The sequence below is a fragment of the Sander lucioperca genome, chromosome 9, assembly GCF_008315115.2.
Source record: "Sander lucioperca isolate FBNREF2018 chromosome 9, SLUC_FBN_1.2, whole genome shotgun sequence".
Taxonomy (NCBI): Eukaryota; Metazoa; Chordata; class Actinopteri; order Perciformes; family Percidae; genus Sander; species Sander lucioperca.
Window position 1 is genome coordinate 29,868,913 of NC_050181.1, and position 22,067 is coordinate 29,890,979.

The following is a 22,067-nucleotide window of genomic DNA, read 5'->3' on the forward strand; positions in this document are numbered from 1 at the left end:
CGTAGTGGCGAACCGGCGGTGCTGCTCCAGCGGCGGTGTCGCTCTGCACGGCGGCGGGGCTGCTCGGGCTGTACCGGCGGGGCGCCATGGCGCGCTGCTGGCGGTGGACAAAGGAAGAGAGGGAATAAAGAATCGTCTCGCTGTCTATGGAGGTAACGGTAGTTCATTCAGTGCTCCTCTCCTGTCCTTTCCTCTCCTCTCCTCTCCTCCCTCCCTCCCTCCCTCCCTTCTCCTCGAGACCACCTGCACGTTCCGATACGCTAGCGCTCTCTCTGTAGAGACGTCACGCCAACGTGTGTTTAAAACGCTGATGCTCCTGGTCAGCCATCACAGAGGACTTCTAGGCTACTTAAACTAGCACATTTGTAATCCCTACTTTTGTGGTTCACACTCATAGGCTGTTACAGTCAGTGTTCACAGTGCTGTATCTGGATGGAACCAGACTGATGATCGTTCATCATAGGTCTCAGTATATTACGGTTTAAGTAAGAAAATTAAGTCTAGAAACCCTGACCTGGTAGCCTTTTACTTACTAAAACAAACTAATGGTAAAGAAAACTGTCTATAAATCGACTTATCCAGCCATTCCTTTATTTAGCAAACAGTGATTTCAGAGAGACTGGCATCATTCCATTTTCATTTCATAAACAGGTATTAAAAAACAAAAAACGAATGGTTGTTTGATTTTAGTTTTAAAATACAAAATTTGAAATTGAAATACAAGGCGTTTTTTTTCCTTTTCATGGTCAAAGGGGGATGAGAGATATTTAAAAAATATGCTTTGATATTAATTTTCTATTTCATATAACAAAAAAATAAAATCACTCGAAAATAGAAATTAATTTCTTTTTTTCATATTCAGAGACCGGATGTTGTCATTTCCAATGCAACAGCACCAGTGTACCAGTGTTGCTTTCAGCACAGGCTAAAATGACTTTGGAACATAGACTGTTAATATTAATATTTACAGTCTATGCTTTGGAAGCCTACTCTGATGATACTTGAGCGAACTTTTGTTTCAAAATGTCACATTTATTTATTTCCCTCTCCCTGCCTCCCTCTGACTCTCAGTCTCTTAGTACTAGCATTATGCAACATGACCCCACACAAATTGCAACAGAAACTCTTTCAACTGATCTAGTCTCATAAAAGTCTCCTCTATAACATAAAAAGTCCTAAGAAATCCAAGTGGTGGAAAGTATTGGAAAATACTGAAATCAGTAATGCAAGTTTCCCATTGCCTATGTTAAAGAGACACTACAGGTGAATAGGGAAAATATTTGAACAGATATCTCCATTAAACTTCTCCAGTTGATTATTTACATTAAGACAATCTCTTGTATTACAAGTATTCTGAACGTGTATGTTTAATTATACAAATAACTGAGGCATTGTCTAATTAAATATGTGCTAATTTGCATAAATAATGGTGTTTTAGTATTTTTCAACTTGGACTTGAACTTATATGTTATAGAGACTTTTATGAGTAATAAACATTTGTCAGATTTTCTGTTGCAATTTGTGGGACATTCACTCCTTTTTTTCTCACAAAATGCTTGTACTATCTCCCCCCGCTGAGAGACAACTTCGCCGCGAAAAGAGTCGATACCAGCTCAGAAAATAATAGACTTTCAGTTCACGGCTGTAACGTTATTGTTACATTAACGTTACTGTTACAGCGCCAAGGTCTGATCTAGGGCTGCAACTAACGATTATTTTCATAGTCGATTAATCTGTTGATTATTTTCTCGATTAATCGATTAGTTGTTTGATCTATAAAAATATCAAAACATGGTGAAAAATGTGGATCAGTGTTTCCCAAAGCCTAAGATGACATCCTCAATTTTTTTTTATTTTGTCCAAAACGCAAAGATATTCAGTTTACTGTCACAGAGGAGAGAAGAACTAACTAGAAGATATTCACATTTAACAAGCTGGAATCAGAGAAATGTTATTTTTTTTAATAAAAAAATGACTCAAACAATTAATCGATTATCAAAATAGTTGCCGATTAATTTAATAGTTGACAACTAATCGATTAATCGATTCATCGTTGCACCTCTAGTCTGATCCCAGCAAACTTTCTGTTGCTGCCGTTGAGTTTGCTGATCTGGCGGAGAGTCACAGGCGGTTTGGGATCAGATCACGGGGATCAGACCTCCGGTGCTTGGTCTAATATTAGCTGTTTTCTTCAAGTAGCAGCTAGCTAGCAGCTAGCCATCAGCCCGTTGTGACCATAGGTTGTGACCCGGGTCCCCGGTGCTGACTGATTCTGGTCCGTGTGCGAAGCTAGTGTGACCTGCACTAGCTAACATTAGCTGGATATCAGACTAATCTGCAGAGCTCGTGTTTTATTCATGGGTGTATTAAGGTTTTATTTCTTTTGGCAGATAGTGAATGGTTTGATGCAATATGCCTGGGAGGCTAGCTAGTTGCTTTTAGTCTGAGTCTGTAAGATAACCAAAATTAATTTAAATATAACGTGCAAATAGGGAAATAAACGTGTAACGTTACATATCAAATAAAGTCCCCTGAAATAAATAAAAGTAAAACATATGTATTGCGGCTATATTGTTGACTAATTTATATCTTTATATGTATTGCCTCATTTATTCATTTCAGGATGTATTTCATAGCCATATTTATGTATATTTATGTAAAGAGGTGCAAAAAAACGGAGGATCAGTCGCTCAGGAAGTTGGGGTACAAGTTTCCCTCAACTGCAGAATCAGATGCTGCGAAGCGGAAGCTAACTTCAGCATGGTGTCAGAGGAGTCCATAGACATTCTCTGGTACAGTCTATGGTCACATCATGTTTTAGCCATTTATTCGAGCAAAATCTCCTCACATTTCTTGTTGAAAATCCTCTTGCACCCCGACTTCCCTGTGATATGCGCACAGAGATTTCTGCACATGACAGGCCTTTTTTTCGCCATGTCTAAAATCACATCAGTAGGAATCCAAAGTCATTTTAGCCTGGGCTGAAAGCAACACTGGTACACTGGCGCTGTTGCCTTGGAAATGACAACATCCGGTCTAAGAATATAAAAAAATAAAAATAAGTGTAATTTCAGTTTTCTAGTGATTTTATTTTTTGTTATATAAAACGCCTTGTATTTCAATTTTCTAATTTTGTATTTTAAAACGGAATTCAAACAACCATTCGTTTTTTTTGTTTTTTAATACCTGTTTATGAAATGAAAATGTAATGACCAAAAGATACACTGATCATCATCATGCCTTATTGTGATGTTACATTAAAGTCCCAGACTGGAGCAGCAGCTCCTCAGCTCAGCCTTGAAGCATGACTGGCACTGCACCACTGCCCCCTGCAGGCAGAACAACAGTAACACACTCAGTCATGTTGAGACAGCCCAGTCTCATAGCAGTTCGTGAAATGGTTACGTTATTGAATCTATTGATTCGTGAACAGGACACGATTATGTCGTTTTTTTCGTGTGGTGATTACGAATTTTAATTTAATGTATTTAAATGGGAAGCATGTTTCGTAATCACAGCACGACAACGGTAGGGAGTAGTATGAAAAGCAGAAAATCCACGTAGGGAGGCTGGTCGGGGTGGTGGATGGGTCAAACAACACAGGACTTTCACCCCGGAGACCGGCGTGTTGCAGTTCCTTTCCGCGTTATTCTCTTCATAACCACAACTGTCCTGCGTGTGACGGTACCTTTCCCAGGTCTTCTTTTCCTAACCTCAACCGTCCCGTTGTTGTGGCGTTTCATGTCCCTGTTGTTGCGTGCCACAGAGACCGCGGATCGTGTCCCTGCGCCCGGGGATCGCGTCCCCGTGTGGCGATCCCGTTGTTGTTGCCGGTGTGTGGCGTTTAATTTCCCCGTTGTTGTGTCCCCCAGAGCAGCCCAGTGTCCTAATTTTTGTTGTTTTTGTTCCGACTTTTTTGTGGGTTTCTCAGACATTTGTCACCTTTTTGTAAATTTGTTGCTTTTTCTGACATTTTTGTACGCTTTTTGTTGACATAAAGCCCTACAACAGTCATCAAAAGAGTTCCTTAGCAATCATAGAATTTAGCAAATCAAGCAAAAAAATGATACAACCTGTTTCACAGCCTGAATATGAAAACTCTCTGCTTCTTCTGGGGGAATTTCTAAGTCTCAGAGTCGGATAATCTGCCATATTCTGCTTTGAATGTCACGCAATTGCAGTTTAAAAAACACTTTTTTGTGGCTATTGTGAACCCAAATTGATATACGGGCCAGATCTAAATCTGCAAGGGGCCGGATTTGGCCCGTGGGCCTTGAGTTTGACACGTGCTGTACAGGAAAGTTTGCTAATAAATTCACAAAACACACTGGGGTGACATCTATTCTCTGGTTCCGTGAGTGCAAACTGAATAACGAGAGAAGTGAAGTAGTTTAGCCACTACATGGGCTTTGTGCCTTTGATTTGATCGTGCAGTATGGAATAGTGAAAATCTAAGGAAAACTGAATGACATTTATCAGGGAAAACAGTCACTCAATGCACCAGTAGTCTATACTTCAAACTCATATTCTTAAGCATTGCAGTGTAAACTACACCATCAAATTGTAAATTATTTTTTTTGTGTGTGTGTGATAGAGAGAGAGAGAGAGAGAGAGAGAGAGACAGAGAGACAGAGAGACAGAGAGAGAGAGAGGAGGGTGTGATATTGCAGTTATACATTCAGCTACCAAGGCTCTCCGTCCATTTTTATCCTTCAGCAGTGAATTGAATCAAGGCTTTACATCCTCAGATAATGGGATGGGACTGTAAGGGAACTCGCTTTAGTCATGATGCTGAACAAGACACTCAAAACACAGAAATCAAACATTAAAATGTGAATTTATTGATCAGAATTTTCACTTCCAGGTAGTTTGCACTTAAAAGTTCTGAAAACATGACATGTAGTAAAATGTACCTTAAGATACATTTCTCTAAACTCCTGATATTACTATCTTTCTTTAGCACTCATTGAACGGTTAGCATGTTTAAGACAACAGGTGCATAATATCTCCTAATGAAGATAGATCAGTAAAGATGACTGTTACAGAAGTTGTGTTCCATATGAAAAAACATCAAATGACACACACTCAAATTATGGCAATCCATTACATATTAATAATGGCACTGTTAAATGAAAACTAATGAGTGGATGGGATGAGTGATTTGTATTATAATCTTTATAATATAACCATTACAGACTGAGGCTTGTGTGGTAGTAAATGTGCTTAATAGGTGAAAAATGAAGAGACTGAGTGCAAATACATGCATATTACTTCAAAAACGACTTCTGAGAACGTTTTCATCCACAGGAGACATGCACAGACTGTATACAAGCCCCCTATGATGCCTCCATCCACAACATTTTGGAACGTTAAAACACAGCTGGCAGTGTTGCTAGGAAACCATCGAGTAAACTAGCTGAAACGAGGGATAAAGGGCTGACGTTCACCTTACTCACTGAAGATGACAAGCCTCCTTGTGCTTAAGATCACCGCACAAGTATAAAGATGTTTAGATTTCATATTTTTGTGCTCATCTCGAGGCTTTCATCAATATATAGAACCAAGAAGAAAAGTAGAGGTCTCCTCTCACACTCTAGCTAGCTGTAGCATGCTAGTACGCTGCTACAGTGCTAAACAGCTATGTCTTAACAGTCCGTACATTTGCTGTTTGCAAAAAAACTTCAAAAACAAACAAGCTTTCAAACTCAACACGAGGAGAGAATAGCTTGTTTTTCAGTCTGAACACACAAGAGCTTCAGGTGGTCCAAAGTTTACAAGGCGAGGTATCACATAGTAGGGTTCACTGTTCCTGAGTATGAGCACTTGCTTTATTTTTAATGGGAAATGATTTAGACTGAAAAACCCTGAGCCAGATTAACAACAAAAGTGTGCCCAAAACCTTTTAGAGATGATTATTATGGCTCATTCACAAATAGTGCTAATATATCACAATAAAGCAGTGTCAGCATGTTTACTGTAATCAAAACATATCCAGCTTTAGTAAGAAGTATACATTGATAGATGTACAAGTTAGATTTATTACCTGCCTCTGATGCATCTGTGGATTACGGATGAGCATCATTTACAGTGAACAAGGTTTTTGTTATGGTGACGACGCCCTGGAACCTGCTTCTACTGATACGTCATTTTTATTAATGCTGGAGCTTTGAATATTCTAAAGATGATGAGCTCTGTCTACAGTTAGTTGGCATAAGTAAACTGTCACTCTTATTTGATTTGATGGGTTTGTATTGTTTCCATCTGTGTTGAAGCAACTGTAGTTGTGGCTCCAACCACACCACAATATTACTAATTTACAGAACGGACATTCAAATCAAACATGACATTTGACTTTGAGCCCTGTTAATATAGGGAAATGTTTGACTTGGCGGTTTGTGGACTGATGATACATCATTACATCATCATGATTGGTCCTCAACAAGTAGTAGTAGGCAACAACACTAGCTGGCTAAATTTAGGAGGCCATTATGAGCACTATATTCTATTCAATTACAAACTGTTATTAATAAGATCGCATTTTAAATTTTACTATTGATCATGCCATTTAAAAACAGGGACGTTAAGGATATATTAAGGATTGAAACAGAGATATAAAGAGACTAACTGGCATTCAATGCTTGAATACATGAACCATTGAAATGAGAGCAGCAATCAAATCCAACCTTCACGACTACTGTTCTGTCTTATTACAGCAATACACAATAGGTAGATAGCTTTAATATGTGCATGTCTCCTTCCATATTACTCATCCTTCTCTTCTCTCTCTTCATTTACTCCTGTTTTGTGGAGCGTCCCTTGAATGTGTCCATGAGGTTGAAGGCTCCCAGGTACTGGCCCAGCATAATGCCCTGCTTCATGGGGAGGACGCTGCGGACGAGAAACACAACAAACAAATCAGCTAGCCATCGACACCTTTTGGCTGGTTCTCATGTCTGCAAAATCTGGAGTTACATTTAAAAACAACTGCAAGTGTGAGAGTGAGAAAAGATCCAGCCCAGTTTAGTGCTTGAAAATGCAGCACAGTAAGATCAGGCCTGTACTGTGTCTCTTAAGATTCCAGGCCTCAATCCATAGGCATTTTTTTAAATTTACATTCAATGTGAATAAAATGCAAATAAAAAAGCATTTTTTTTTTTTATTTTATTTCCCTTGCTCAGTCACCAATGTTTCAACAGATTCACTTAACTTTTTTTTATAAAGATCAGCTAAAGAGGCAGAAAGATTGTGCTTAGACTGGATGTTAAAGAGCCGGTGTGACTGTAAAGTGCTAGCATGCTTGGGCTCACTTTGTAAAGTAAAACTATGCTAACTGCCAGTAATGTAAGCTGTTCACTCAGGGGAACACTGTAGGTGCTGTAGGGAATGCAAAGACTGGACAAAAATATAATTGCAACACTTTTGTTCTTGCTCCCATTTTTCATTGAGTTGAAATAAAAGATCTAAGACCTTTCGCTTCCTGGGCTCCATCATCTCCCAGGACCTCAAGTGAGAGCAGAACATCAGCTCCCTTGTCAAAAAAGCCTAGCAGAGGATGTACTTCCTGCGGCAGCTTAAGAAGTTCAACCTGTCAAAAGCCTCTTTCCGACCAAGTAGTTACAGGAACGTAGTTATAGGAAAAGTCCACTTCTAAACAGATCTACTAACTACTCTCCCACAAAACTGTTTTTTCCATTTGCATTTGCACTGGCCAAGTGGCCATAGGGACTGGTAGGAGGCGTAAGGGAGTGACGCAAGCACGGCTACGGTCTTTATAGCGTTAAAATCAAAAAACAAACACACCAAAAAAAGTATGAACTAAATACTAAATCTAATATAGCATATTTGTCATAATTTAAACAAGTCTCCCGAGAGAAACGGGTATCTCTCTCTCCCCCGCCTCTGCCTGCTGCGCTGTGGACGTGTGTGTGTGTGTGTGTGTGTGTGTGTGAGACGGCCGGCCAGCAAGGTAGAGTTTAACTCCGAAAAGGCAGTTAACCACAGGTTCCCGTTAATCTTATGATGGACATGTGTTGTGATATTTAAACAAACAAACCGTCAATGGCGAAATAAAAGCCTCTTATTTACGAGAGCGGTCTGAGAGACCTCCAGCTTACAGCGAGGTGTGTGTGTGTGTGTGTGTGAGTGAGAGCGGTCTGAGAGACCTCCAGCTGACAGTGGGGTCTCTGAGCATGACTGGCTGAGCGACGAGCTAGCGGCCAGGGCAGGCGCCTGCTGGCTGTCGCCTCACTTCATGGAGCTTCTCAACTCCGAAAACTTTGAAGCAAATTGTCAATTTGGCATAAATTTTCGCAAGACTGCCTATATTCGAAATCTGAACATTTCATTTCTCGCCTATAACGTTGTCAGAAGTGAATTTAGTGATGAATAAGATGGCGAAAATTGTTAAAATTGTACCGTTGTTGGTCTGTCTGTACTAGAAACCCGACCCTCGTTAACCTAGGTTCCTATGCTGAAAAGGGAACAGCGAAAAGACCCTGCCCTGAAGTAGGAGCTGAAAGAGTTACAGGAACTGCAGCCAGAGGAACTTAAAAATCCCCAAATTGGTCCAGTCGGAACACGAGAAAAAAAGGGTTTATGTTCTAGGAACTGCAAAAATCCCTCCGGTCGGAAAGCGGCTAAAGACTATGATGGTTCACTTCTACACTGGGATCATTGATTCAATCCTCAAATGCTCCATCACCATCTGGTACGCTGCTGCCACTGCCAAGGACAAGGGCAGACTGCAGCTTAACATCTGCTCTCCTGAGACCTCTCCAGGATTTGTACGCCTCGAGGACGCTGTGGCCGATCCCTCTCACCCCGGGCATGAACTGTTTGAACCTCTCCCCTCTGGCAGGAGGCTGCGGTCCATCAGGACCAAAACCTCACGATATAAAATCTGTTTCTTCTGCTCTGCAGTCAGCTTCGTTAACAAGAACCCGGTGTGGTGAAATGTTATCAATATCAGGGATGATATCATTTAGTCCTATCTGAGCATTTAAGTCTCCACATATTTAGAAAGCTTCTATTTCTGAGCATAAATAGACTTAGTGCCCTGCCACACAAAACCGTTTTTACTTGTATTTGTTGAAATATGTTAGGTCCATATGTGTTTGTGTTATGTCACGAATGTGAAAATGAACTGCTACCTCCTCTGTCAGCTCTAGCCACTGAAAAGAAATAAGCGGAGAAATAAGGCCAATTACAAAAGCTGGTCAGTCTGACGTGGTGTTGCCTGAGCTCATTACTATTCATGAGCTCGCCCAGTTGCGCTGGGTAAAGGATGATGATAGCCAGGCTCTCATTGGCTAACTGTTAGCCAATCAGAGTCAAGCAGCTTAGCTCGTTGAATATTAATGAGAACTGGCACAAATCGAGCGGAGTCTTCCTGCAGGCATTCTATACCACGCTAGAATGGCTTGAAACAAGGTAACCAAGGCATTTTTTTCCACAACATTTTTACAGAGTCCATGGTAGAACTTCAGACATCACCACAAAATAATGAAATATGTGTGGCAGGGCACCTTTAACAAATGACAGAAAAAATGAGAATGCATCCCCCAAGTGGATAGCTCTGGAGGGAGGTAACATGAAAATGTTACAAAACAGTACTTTGATTTCCTATTTTCAAGTTAGCCCAAATATTCCATCCATAGATTTGTCCATTAATTCAATTTTATGTTCAGAAAATATTGATGTCACAAAGATGCCCACTCCACTCGATAGTTGCTCTCACGTGTTCTATTATTTCCAAACCATACGTACCCCTCAATGCCAATACTGCTCTCTCCCCCCAGGTGAGTTTCATTCACAGAAATATCTGTGCCCAGTGATTGCAGAATATCTGCTCTGAGCTCGTGAATACAGACTGTCCAGAATCAGAAATTAGAATCACAAAAAAGATTTATTGCCAGGTAAGTAGCACTTACTAAGAATTTGCAGTGGATCCTTGTTCCACTCCTCTCCTTTTCTTTTTTTCCAGCCTCCCCCCATCTTTAGCCAGTATTTCGCTGCCTTGACCCTCAGAAAAAAAAATTGGATCAATCTTCCTCAGTATGCTATTCATCTTTTCCAGTTGTAGCCCATATATTATGAATGATGCTACTGGGTCAAACCGTGAGACGGCCTTTCCTCCTGTTAGCTTTTCCCTGTAGCCGCCCAATCTCCAGGTCAAGCCCCTCTTTATTTCTTTTCCGACATCCCTCCATTTCTGTCAAAAGCAATTTCTGGTTTTCGTGCATAATGTTGCCCAGTGATTTCTCCAGACTACCAGCCGTACTGTTAAACCTCTTACTGAAGCTACTCTACAGATCATTGATTTTTTGGTTTATTTTTTTGAGCTCTTCCATTACCTGCAAATTCGTCGTCAGCTGTGTATGTATTGAGCTTGCTGCTGCGTAAAGCCCAATTTATCGTCCTGTGTCCTGTAACTGTGATTGGTCCGCTTAGCCGAGGCTTGGTAGTGTCACACTTTCCCACCGTGGTCAGAAAGCACAGGGGAGACACTTTGTTTCTCCGTCTCCACCACCGGAGTCGCTACTCGCTCCGAAGCTAATTCCCGTCACTCTCTCAACTAGCGGTGTGCGATACTGCAAAATTTGGTATCAATCCGATACCAAGTAAATACAGGGCCAGTATCGTCGATGCCGATACTTTTTAATAATTAATGTGGATGCATCATGAAATTGCTAAATCCGAATGAATTCTCATGACCTTTAAATGGTTTTGTGATTTTTCCTTTGGATTATTAATAAGTTAAAACCCAGGACAGAATTTTCATATGCTTGTATAAATTTGTTGTGTTAACACTGTATCTTAGAGCCTTTTTACAAATTATACAGCTTGGCGTAATTTTTGGACTAAAATAGTAGCTACACAGCGTTCCTCTTCCTCTCTGCCATTCTTCTGCTCTGTCTCTGTCCTCCTTGTGTTTGTTTGTGTGTGTGTGTGTGTGTGTGTGTGTGTGTGTGTGTGTGTGTGTGTGTGTGTGTGTGTGTGTGTGTGTGTGTGTGTGTGTGTGTGTGCTCCTGGCCCCTGCCGGGCCTGGCTGCTTGCTTGCTTGTTTGCCCGGCGCCGCTGAGTCATGTGACTGTACGACATGAAATGACCAGAGGGGGGAGGAGGAGCAAAGTGTGCCTGCTCCGCGCTGTGACAGGAGCGGCACTTGAAAGCAGCGACACTTACAGACACAGACAGCCAGGTCGCCTCTTTGATGAAACCGCAGCAATGCATACTGGAGAGAAACTAAAACTAAAGTATCGATCTCATTATACTGGTATTGATCAATATCAATACCAACGCAAGTTTAATCCTCAGGCCACTTACATAGGCTAAGGGGTATGCTCTTTCCATGCAAAACAGCTGACGGCTCTATTGTTTGATAGTGTTGGAGACACTGAGGCCGTCAAACGTCTCTTCATGCCCTTATATGGAACGGATCCAGGGGATAAAACAGCTGGATCAGGATTTTTATAGATAGATTTAACCTCCGTAAAACTCTAGCCTATATTTTGACTTTATTAACAGTCGATCAACGTCGCTGGCAGCATTGGAACCGGATGCATGTGCATACAATAAAAAAATGTTCGCGACCTGACCTCCGTGCTCTCCTCCTCAGCCGGTCCCCTGACCACCCCCAGCTCACGCCTCAGCACCCTGGGTGCTGCACTGCTCCCAGGCTCTGGACCTCTCTGCCCCCACAGTCTGTCACCGTGACGACACTCAAATCCCACCTCAAAACTCCTGTTCAAACTTGCCTACTCCCTCTGTTACCCATCCTTTCTGTCCAATTCCTTCTAACCCCACAATTGTACTATTTCCCGTTTTGTGATTGTCTGCGCTGGTGTCTTTTCATGTTTCACTGTTTTTACCTGTACGTTTGACTTGTTTGGTTACAGTTTTTAATGCATTTTATTTTTATTTTATTAACCTTTATTTTACCAGGAAATAATCCCATTGAGATTCAGAATCTCTTTTTCAAAGGAGTCCTGGCAAAGACATCAGTGGTTGTCCTAAAGGCGCCCCTAAAATAAAAAGGTCTCATAGTTCCATACCCTACTTGTGTGAGCCTTGGCTTTATTATGAACACACATAATTCAGATTCATGACAAAAATCAATATTACAAACAGGTTTAGTTAGTGTCTCTGGGTAACAGTGAGAGTGGATTTGACTGAATGCACACTAAACTGCCTGAGGCCAAAGAAAAAGCTTGCCCCAACGGTGTTCTACAGTGACAACAAATGTCATGTTGAATGTGTGCTAGTGCAGTTTGTAGTGCAGACTGGTGTTAGTGTGGCAGTCTACTTGGACTGATGATCCCAGGTAAGAGCCAAGGAGGGAGGCCTGCTTCCACTGCACAACGCTAAAGAGGATGATGGAGGGACAGGATGAGGGCAGGGAACAAATATACAACACATTCATCTACTTCTGCTGCTTTCACAGCTGCAGGCAGTGCATCAACATACAGGGTCTCTGTCTCTGTATTAGACTAGCAGTGTGTCCACTGGTACCTTCTATCTTCTGCCACTGATATTGCTTGTGCTAGTTTTTCTGAAAATTACTTTAAAAAAGGACAACTCCGGCGCAAAATGAACCTAGGGGTTAATAACACATGACTACCGAGTCGACCGTTCTCTGGGATGTGTTTTCATGCTAATCGAATGTGACCAGTTTTAGCTCAAACCGCTAATTAGCTTATAACGCTAGTTGTCCGGGCATGGGTAAAGTAAGAAGAAATCGCTATTTCTACACCACTAACAAGGCTCAAAATAGCACCACACTTCCACGGTAGCATACCGAACGACCAGTCGAACGACGAACGCTGTGCAACCAGTAACCAGTAACATAGCTCAAGCACGGCGTTCGACTGGTCGTGATTGCTTTCCCAAGATGGCGCCCGCATGTATACGTGAATGGTATTGTCTTTATAATCTATCTTTTTAATAAACTAGTAATTTTTAATAAACTCCATTTCATTTAAATTAAGTCAAAATCAGAAAAAAAACCTAGCCTCTGTGATATTTTTGATAAAAGTGTTTTGGGCCAGCCCAGTGTCATTGAAAAACAAAGGGCCGCCGATCTAGGCCTACCACTTTTATGGGCCGTTTCGTGGACCAGACAAAAGAAAAATGTAATAAAAAAAAAAAAAGTGTCAGCGGTCGGCCCAAAAAGCACGTCGGCCCACCAGGAAAGTGCCCGGTATGCCAGATGGCCAGTCCGCCCTTGACCTGAAGGCCAAATGCTTCAGAGCACCTGCTGTAGTCAGGCTGACCTCTGACCTTTCATGTGACTCACAGCGAAGCAAGGCTATTACACAAGAACATACCAGTCAGTCCTATACTGTCACTATGGCACAACTATCAGTAATATCGATCAAGTACTAATTATATTACCATTATCACAACTCTCCGACACTAGCAAAGCAACAGACGTAAAGCAGTGACGTATGAAACTAGAGCTGCAACTAACGATTATCGTCATCGTGGATTAATGTGTGGATTCTTTTCTGCATGAATGGATTAGATGGTTGGTCTCTAAAATGTCAGAAAATGGTGAAACATGTCCATCAGTGTTTTCCCAAAGCCCAAGATGACATCCTCAAATGTCTTGTTTCGTCCACGACTCAAATAAATTCAGTTTACTGTCACAGAGGAGTGAAGAAACTAGAAAATATTCACATTTGACTTTTTTTTTCTCCACTTTTTTCACTTAAACCGACTAATCGTTTTCGCAGCTCTATATGAAGTTGCCAATCAGATTATTTACTCATTAATCCAAGGTGCGCAAATCCAGATTGTTCAAGCCAACTTTAAGCAACCACCCAAATCCGACCGAGGCCAACTCCAGCGCTGAGAATGGTGACAAAATATAAAAATAAAATACAGTCCATTTACAAAGATAAGTTAAGCCCTGAGACTCACTTAAATGTCCAACTGTCGTGTGGCCGGGTTAGCTCAGTTGGTAGAGCAGGCGCACACATATAGAGATGTATTCCTCGACACAGAAGGTCCAGGGTTCGAGTCCGACCTGGACGATTTTCCTGCATGTCTTCCCCCTCTCTCTCCCCTTTCATATCTGGCTGTCCTTTCCATTAAAGACTGAAATGCCCAAAAAAATGTCCAACTGTCACGGAACTCACTACATTGACATCTATCAACATTACTGTCTCCAAACTACACGCCATTACAAACCGCCTATAGAGCCGAATCGTAACCTGCGTTCGTTAAGAGCGACCATGCCCCATCTTGCTGAGGTCAAAGTATGGGTAACACTTTATGTGACGGGGTGTGCATAAGACTGACATGACACCTGTCATCTCTGGGTTATGACAACTTGACATTAAACAAGACAAAACAACCTGTCATGACAGGCCCAATTATCAAACTTTAATAAACTTTTGTACTATTATATAATGTGTTAACATTACATTAAACTGTCATGAAGAGGATGTTTTTTACATTGGCTGTCATGAGAGCATTATAATTTTGTCATGAATGTACTACCTACTAGTTGACAATTTCCCGTCCAGCGCCTGCGTCGTTTAAATAGCAAATGCACCTGCGCCCATCTTTGCGCCCATGGGCGTGCTGGTCTTACAGGGAGGTGTGTTCAGGTGAATTCTTGGTGTATTGCTATCTTGAGGCAGCGGGAAGTGATTGCGCCATTAGCCTCTTTCCGACCAAGTAGTTACAGGAACGTAGTTATAGGAACAGTCCACTTCTAAACAGTTCTACTAACTACTCTCCCCCAAAAAACGGTTTTGCCATTTGCATTTACACTGGCCAAGTGGCCATAGGAACTGGTAGGAGAGGTAAGGGAGTGACGCGAGCACTGCAACGGTCTTTATAGCGTTGTCACTTGACTTTAGCGCCACATGCAACAACAAACCAGCATGGAGGAGGCCATCGGAATGTGCCTGTTGTGCCTTGCCGGGATCCTCATAACAGAGTTCGAACGGCGGCATTTAAAGACTAGGCTGAACACAGAAGACAAAGGCTCCAGCGTAATATGATCCTAATAAATATGATGGAGGAAGATAGAAGAGCAGAGCGCAACAGGCAGACGAAACGACGGGTACGTTTAACTAGCATTAACAATTAGCTGGTTGAATGTGTGATGTTTGTCTTATGAGTTAACATACGTAGGCGAATTGCAACCGACAATGAAAAATATGTACGGTTTGTGTTTCAGACGTTGTTAGGTCACTAAGGGTTCCTATGCGGAAAAGGGAAAAGGAAAAAGACCCTTCCCTGAAGTAGGAGCTGAAAGAGTTACAGGAACTGCGGTCAGAGGAATTTAATAATCCCTAAATTGGTCCAGTCGGAAGGCGAGAGAAAAAGGGTTCTAGGAACGTTATGTTCTAGGAACTGCATAACTCCCTCCGGCCGAAAAGGGACTTTTGACCAACAAAAACCTGGTCTAAAGTCAATAGTACAGCATTTCATTGTTATTTTTAACAGCAAAATTAGTCAAATGCGCCTAGGCTTATACACAGCGCGTGCACACTATGCTTGTCACACACACACACACACACACACACACACACACACACACACACAGCAGCAGCAGGCAAACATGCAAAAGATTACAAATAAAAATATTACAGTGCAAATCCGCGATCATAATAGCAATGTGCCAAGGTACAAACGTGCCTGGCTTTTAAACGGAATGGGAGATGACACTGATTGGTTTATTGCATGTTACGCCCAAAACACATTAATGAAGACACTAAGTACAACCCTTTTGAACCATTCGCCCGGCGCACGGACCCTTTTTTCCGCTGTCAAACTAGCAAAAGTGGATTTGGACACGCCCTAACCTGCGCCGTGCGCTTCACGCCTTGCGCTTAGATCGTTAAAATAGGGCCCCTTATCTCATTGTTTTATTATTAAAATGTGTTGCATAGTTACATAAGAAATGAACTGCTCCAAATATAGACAGTTTAAAACATGGTAACCCTAAGTGTGGTTAGTTTCACTTATATTTCTGATATTCTACACGTATGATGGAATGAATACTGTGGGCCTACATACCTTGGTGTGATTGCAAGTGATAATGATGCATGTGAGTGAATATACAGTAGGCCTGCAAATTAGTTTCGGTGTCCCATTCATTGTCCCACTGCGCTGTACGGCCATAATCTAAATTAGTCAATTTGGGTGCAGAGGAGAGGCGAAGGAGAGTACTGGCGTTAATCGGTGCTGCTTCTGGTAAAATAAAGGGGGGTGTCTGGTGTAAAACAACACCAAAAACCCACTTTTTTGGTTTTCTAAAGGTTATCCTGTTGTTATGTCAACATAGGAATGTGAAGAATAGGTATTCAGGAAAAGTCCAAGCGGGAGAGAGACACAGCAATAACAATGGACGGAATTAATTCAATTTTTTAAGTCCCAACGTTAAATGGCCTGGGCTCTGGCTGTTGTAGTGGTAGTGATTATGACCTGTGATCCAGAAACTTTAGATAACAGATCTGAAATCAAAAACATACAGATCAGTGAATGACAACATTTGGCTCTTTTTGAAACCCAATATTAACCTGCTGAGAGCGAGCAGAGTTTTTGGCCATGTCTGTGTAACTGTGTTTCTGTGGGGACATAAAGCTTTTAGAGTCTGACAATAGTGGTGATTGATATTCATCCATTAGTGTAAGCATGGCCTATTCAAAATAACAGGCAGTAGAACATAAAGGCTTAAAAATAGAAATGATGGACATACTTTACTGTAGTTCTAAAAGGCCGGCACTATTGACTCAGGGGATATGAACTAATCTGTAGAGAGAGGTTCTGTGGAAGAGAACAGAGAAGGTAGACACTAACTTCTTGAGAGCAGTGATGAGGTACATGCTCTTGGGCATCAGCAGGAAGACCTGGTCTGTGAGCACAGCATTGATGATCTTCTTGGCTACATAGTCTGGATCCAGGATTGGCATCAGTCTTGGCCACCTGAAGAACACAAGAAAAAAGATTCAGAGAAAAAACTACAACTGCTAACAGCACTGAACCACTCACCTACCACGTTTGCCCTGCGAGAGATGACTTATGGCTTGTAATATCCCTTTAAAATTTCATTTCTGAACCATATGTAGAAGTTTACAGATTTTTCTATATTCTTTGTTTTGTTTGACTGTTTGCAGACGTAACCACTTAACTATGAAGCACGGAATCTGCGTGTATGTGAGTGAGTGAGTGAGTGAGTGAGTGTGTGTTATTAGAAAATCTAACAACTGCAACAATCACAGAATTGGTCTATGTACCAGCTGAAATGTCCGAATAGAATCAAATTCTCTTAAAGGGGCGGTATGTTTTTGACTTCCACTTTTTCGTGGTCACGTGTTCTGGTGCTGGGATATGTGCAAGTGTGTGTGTGTGTGTGTGTGTGTGTGTGTGAGATGATATTGTGATTTTGAGAATGACACTGTACCACGCTGAGATAAGACACCATCACATGGTGCGACACTTAGCAGCTCGTTCTAACTGTCAGAGAAACACAGGGGATGGTCCCTGACCTGAAGTCAAACCAGAGATCAGGTGTCCTGGGTCAAATACTTAGGTGTCCACATAGACAACTTTCTCTGCTGAAAAACACATACAAAAAATAAATAGCGCATTATTTTTTGTATGTGACGACACTATGGGAACGCCCACCTGGAGGGCAATAAGAAGCTGCCCTTCACTCTCCATGAACCAGTCGGCTCAGCTTTAACCCCCCTGTGTTGTGGAACCAACGATGGTGGTCAAGCTAACCCACAGGCCGTATAAAAGAGCTGACTGCGTCTCCCATCTTCACCAGCTCATTTCATTTACGTTACGTCTGCTCTGTCCTGGTTTTTACACGAGATACATTGCTAACGTTGTGTAGCTAAACATCGCTAAAGGCAACTCTGTCTGCAAATCAACTCCTTGATTATAACGGATTATAGTAACTTTTACCACGGCTCATTTTAGAAAGGCCACTGCAAAACAAAAAAAACATGTAGATGGATGTTTGTTTCTGACTGCCGGTGTGCGGGGGGTAGTTTGTGTGTATATATATACACATACATACATACCAGTGTGTTTTGCCCTCCGACTGTCACATGACTGAAAACTATGAATAGACTGCAGCAGAGCCTTTTTTTTTTTTTGTTTTTTTTTAAGATTATTTTTTGGAGCTTTTCCCTTTATTCGATAGTGACAGCGGATAGACAGGAAAGGGGGAGAGAAGGAGAGGGGACGACACACAGCAAAGGGCCGTAGGTCGGACTCGAACCCGGGCCGCTGCAAAGGACTCAGCCTACATGGGGCGCACGCTCTTACTGGGTGAGCCAGAGGCCGGCCCCAGCAGAGCCTTTCCTTTTCTAAGGCGATTGATTGAGGCTGTACGGAGGAAGAAGAGGGCAATTTACATGAAAATGTCTAACTGGAGAAACGTTGAGATTCAGGAACTTCTGTCCGTAGACTATGTCGGGACTTAATTCTTCGGACATAGTCCGGAGTTCATATGTGAATGTGAATCATCAGATCTGGAATTACAGCATAGTTTGACAACCTAACAGTGCAGCTGAAAGCAGGTTTGCCATCATGCACAAAACAGCTATAAGGGTAATAGGAAAGAAAGACTATGAGCCCTTACAGATTCTAAGGGCAGGCAGTCATGAAACAAAAATCATTGTGGACTCTCAACATCCCCTCTTCTCTAAATACGAACCTCTGCCATTAGGAAGAAATGCAAAAGTGCAGCGCAAACCTCTTTAAGGTGGTTACGGCCACCAGGGGAACAATAAAGTGTGTGTGTTGGGACCAGAGTATATGTGCAATGCAGACCAGTCCATATTAGTAATGTAAAGCCACAGTCCACATGTTTTATTTTTCTTATTAGTAACACAAGTTGGCAACGTGCGATAACGAACCTGCATCACATCACAAGCTGAATGTATAGAGCACGTTTATCTTTAATATAATGCAGGTCTGGTCTCTGTTATGATGAGAATAAAGAAGTGACTTGAATACAGGTTAGTGAAAAAATAAAGTGCTCCTTGCTTGAGATAATGTTAAATTATTAATGACTAATTACTAGGCGTGTAACAGTACACAGACGTCATGTTTCAGTGCAATTTGGTACAGGGGAAAAAAAACTAATGGAGGATCAGTTTCTTTACATGTCTTTTGAACAGACAGTAGATTAAAAAATAAATCAAAGACGGATGCAATCTTCTTGCTGGGGACTGAGGGAGCATTTTGCCCACTGGCAACTATTTTCATATAAAAAATAAGGAACATTTCAACACTGGGACTGTATAATGACCGCATCCGCACAGTCTAAATCATTTAAATATTGAGCCATGGCACTCAAAATCTTTTAGATAACATTAACTTATAATTTCCGTAGCCTACTCCCGGAAAGCCTTTCTTCCAACTCTCCACACCGCTGTCTTCAGACAAGAAGTCACCTCGTGAGTTCGATAATGCTGTCAGACACTATTAGTAACAATCTGAGCCTGTCAGTGGCAAAAACAATCACTCTAAGTAGACAAAAATCGAGGGTGCACAATTGTCCCGTTAGGTTATATTGCAGCCTGGTTCACGCCGGCAGCTCAATGTGTTCAAGCTAAATACTGGACCAATTTTAAAGGTCCTATGACATGCTGCTTTTTGGATGCTTTTATATAGGCCTTAGTGGTCCCCTAATACTGTATCTGAAGTCTATTTCCCGAAATTCAGCTTTGGTGCAGAATTACAGCCACTAGAGCCAGTCCCAAAACGAGTTTTCCTTAGGATGTGCCATTTCTGTGTCTCTAGCTTTAAATGCTATTGAGGAGGAGAGGGGGGGGGGCAAGGTGGAGGGTGGGGGTGTGGCCTTGACCAACTGCCGCTTTCCTCCTTTGCAAGCCATGATGTCTCTCTCTCTTTCTCATGGGCGGGCCAAATTCTCTGGGCGGGCAAAGCAGAGAAAGGGGAGGTAACCTTGCTCCTTATGACCTCATAAGGAGCAAGATTCCAGATCGGCCCATCTGAGCTTTCATTTTCTCAAAGGCAGAGCAGGATACCCAGGGCTCGGTCTACACCTATCACCATTTTTAGCCACTGGGGGACCATAGGCAGGCTGGGGGAACTCATATTAATGTTAAAAAATCTCATAAAGTGAAATTTTCATGCCATGGGACCTTTAAAGATTTTTGTTCACATCAGTCTATTAGAAACTAATGCATGGAGAAATGGGGTCCAGGTTGAAAAAAAACGAAATACACAGCCACAATGGCACACTAATACATGTTTACTGCTGGATGAGGATTTTGTTAACGATGAAATTAATGATAAAAATGAATCATACACAAACACGTTAGATGAATGCCCAGGCTCTTGAGCTCTCCAGCACGTAGTTTTGTTGCCAACGGTTGCCACATTTCTTTGGCCGTTTCTGTGTGTGAACACAACGTAGTCCGCGCCACTCGCCCTGGCATCATGGCGATACCGAAAGTCGGAAGAAAGCGGCAGAGTCCTATTTGATTATGACTGTATCAGATAAAAGCAAGTGCCTTGCAGTGCAAGGTGGTAAAATATGTGGACAATTTATTAAAGGGAAAAATCCCACGGAATTTGAAAAGTACATTTGAGACGCGCGCACAAGGGGGCTAACCTAGCGTACCTTAACAAGGTAAAGGAGAACACCAAGCCCCCTTTCCGCGAAACAGAAGCTAACAGGAGACAGAACCTGAACCCCCTCCTCTTTCACTGTAGTTGCCGGTGTGGAAGTATTTTGGATTTCCAGTGAGTTATGTTGACAACGTTCGCGTTGTCGACAAAAAAGCCACAGTTTGCACGCTCTGCTATGTGCGTGTACCATATTTCTTCCACTGGCAGCACGACTAACATGGCAGCTGTATTCTCAGTAACGGGACAATCTGCAAGAAACAGGTTTGCTTATAAATTAATTAGTGCTGTCAGTTAAACGCATTATTAACGGCGTTAACGCAGACCCATTTTAACGGCGTCAATTTTTTTATTGACTAATTGTCGACCGATTCATCGGTTTTGCCGATTAATCGGCACCGATAGTTGATTGGTGGAACTATCGTTATCAGCAAAAATCCATACCGATATTTTTTCCTGGTTGCGTCCGTTGCTGGAGCGGCTGAGAAGCGCGCGCTGTCATTCATTACACAGTACGCGAGAGCTGAGAAGGGTCTCCTGGCATCATGCATTACAATAGCGGCCTCTAGAGGCGAAATAAAAACTATCACACATGCCTGGTGTTGTTTATTTTCGACACGTGTTACTGCACGCTGCACGGAGAGCACATGGTGTGCGGAGAAGGCTGACATCAGATGCGCGTTTAAAGCATCGACAGCAAAAAGGTATGTACACAGTACATTTTGTCATATCATTATAAAGTTATTAATTTGTTGAATAGATGCTGCATTAGTAGAGAAAGAACAGCACAACAGTATGTTTGCTTTCGAGGCTGAGATGACGCTAAACATTAGTAGTAGGCTAACTTACCTCAAGCGGTTAAAACACTGACAAAAATAAACGCAAGTCCGACCCAAATGTCAGAATCAGAACCCTAAAGGATCGTCCACGATCCCAAACGGCACCTCTCATTCATATTTAGATAATTTGATAACAGTTAAACGTAGAGACTTACTGATTGCTGCAGCTAAAAGCTAACGAGTTAGCCGTCACGGGGGTGTCTTTGGTGTCTTTCTAGCCTTTACAGGTGATTTTCTATCCAGCCTGGAACTTGTGCCTTTTTTCGGGGTTGTTGAGCATTAAATCCAAACTGTTACATCCAAGATTTATCCACTTGATGTCCATAATTCATCACGTTTTCGGTCATTTCTGCCGCTAACTCCGTGCTACCCATAGACAGTAGGTGCTACCGACAAGGGAATCTCCCATGATGCCTTTGTTTATGTTTTCAACCAATGGGAAGGCAGGTCCGTCACACATTACGCCTTATATGGGCATCCAAGCGAGAACAAAGAGTATAGTGGGAAAGATAGATCCCTCCAGGTCAGAGATCGTCTGTTACCGTTGTCCTTTATATGAATTATAATGCTCATTATGTTTATTTTTGCACTGGATGACTC

The 22,067-nt window shown here is 42.0% G+C and overlaps 2 protein-coding genes and 1 long non-coding RNA gene across 5 annotated transcripts in view; 1 reads left to right on the forward strand and 2 right to left on the reverse strand.

Moving 5' to 3' along the window:
* Positions 1-294, reverse strand: part of LOC116040830 (choline transporter-like protein 5-A) — a 48,432-nt gene extending 48,138 nt beyond the window's left edge. Inside the window, exon 1 of the mRNA XM_031286514.2 lies at positions 1-294. Coding sequence (XP_031142374.2) covers positions 1-88 — 88 coding nt within the window. The 5' untranslated portion in view covers positions 89-294.
* A 3,602-nt stretch (positions 295-3,896) lies between these two features.
* On the forward strand, positions 3,897-21,921 carry LOC116040827. The gene is made up of 3 exons (XR_004102773.1): positions 3,897-4,286; positions 14,603-14,612; positions 21,911-21,921. It is a non-coding gene; the product is annotated as an uncharacterized LOC116040827 (long non-coding RNA).
* Positions 4,819-22,067, reverse strand: part of LOC116040811 (epidermal retinol dehydrogenase 2-like) — a 38,836-nt gene continuing 21,587 nt past the window's right edge. For 2 of the 3 annotated variants that reach the window (XM_031286495.2, XM_031286485.2), the window contains exons 6-7: positions 16,816-16,941; positions 12,140-12,362 (exon numbers count right to left, since the gene is read on the reverse strand). In XM_031286495.2, coding sequence (XP_031142355.1) covers positions 12,260-12,362; positions 16,816-16,941 — 229 coding nt within the window. In that variant the 3' untranslated portion in view covers positions 12,140-12,259. Of the gene's footprint in view, positions 6,889-12,139; positions 12,363-16,815; positions 16,942-22,067 lie in introns of those variants that run through there. The other variant, XM_031286479.2, reaches the window with a different exon arrangement.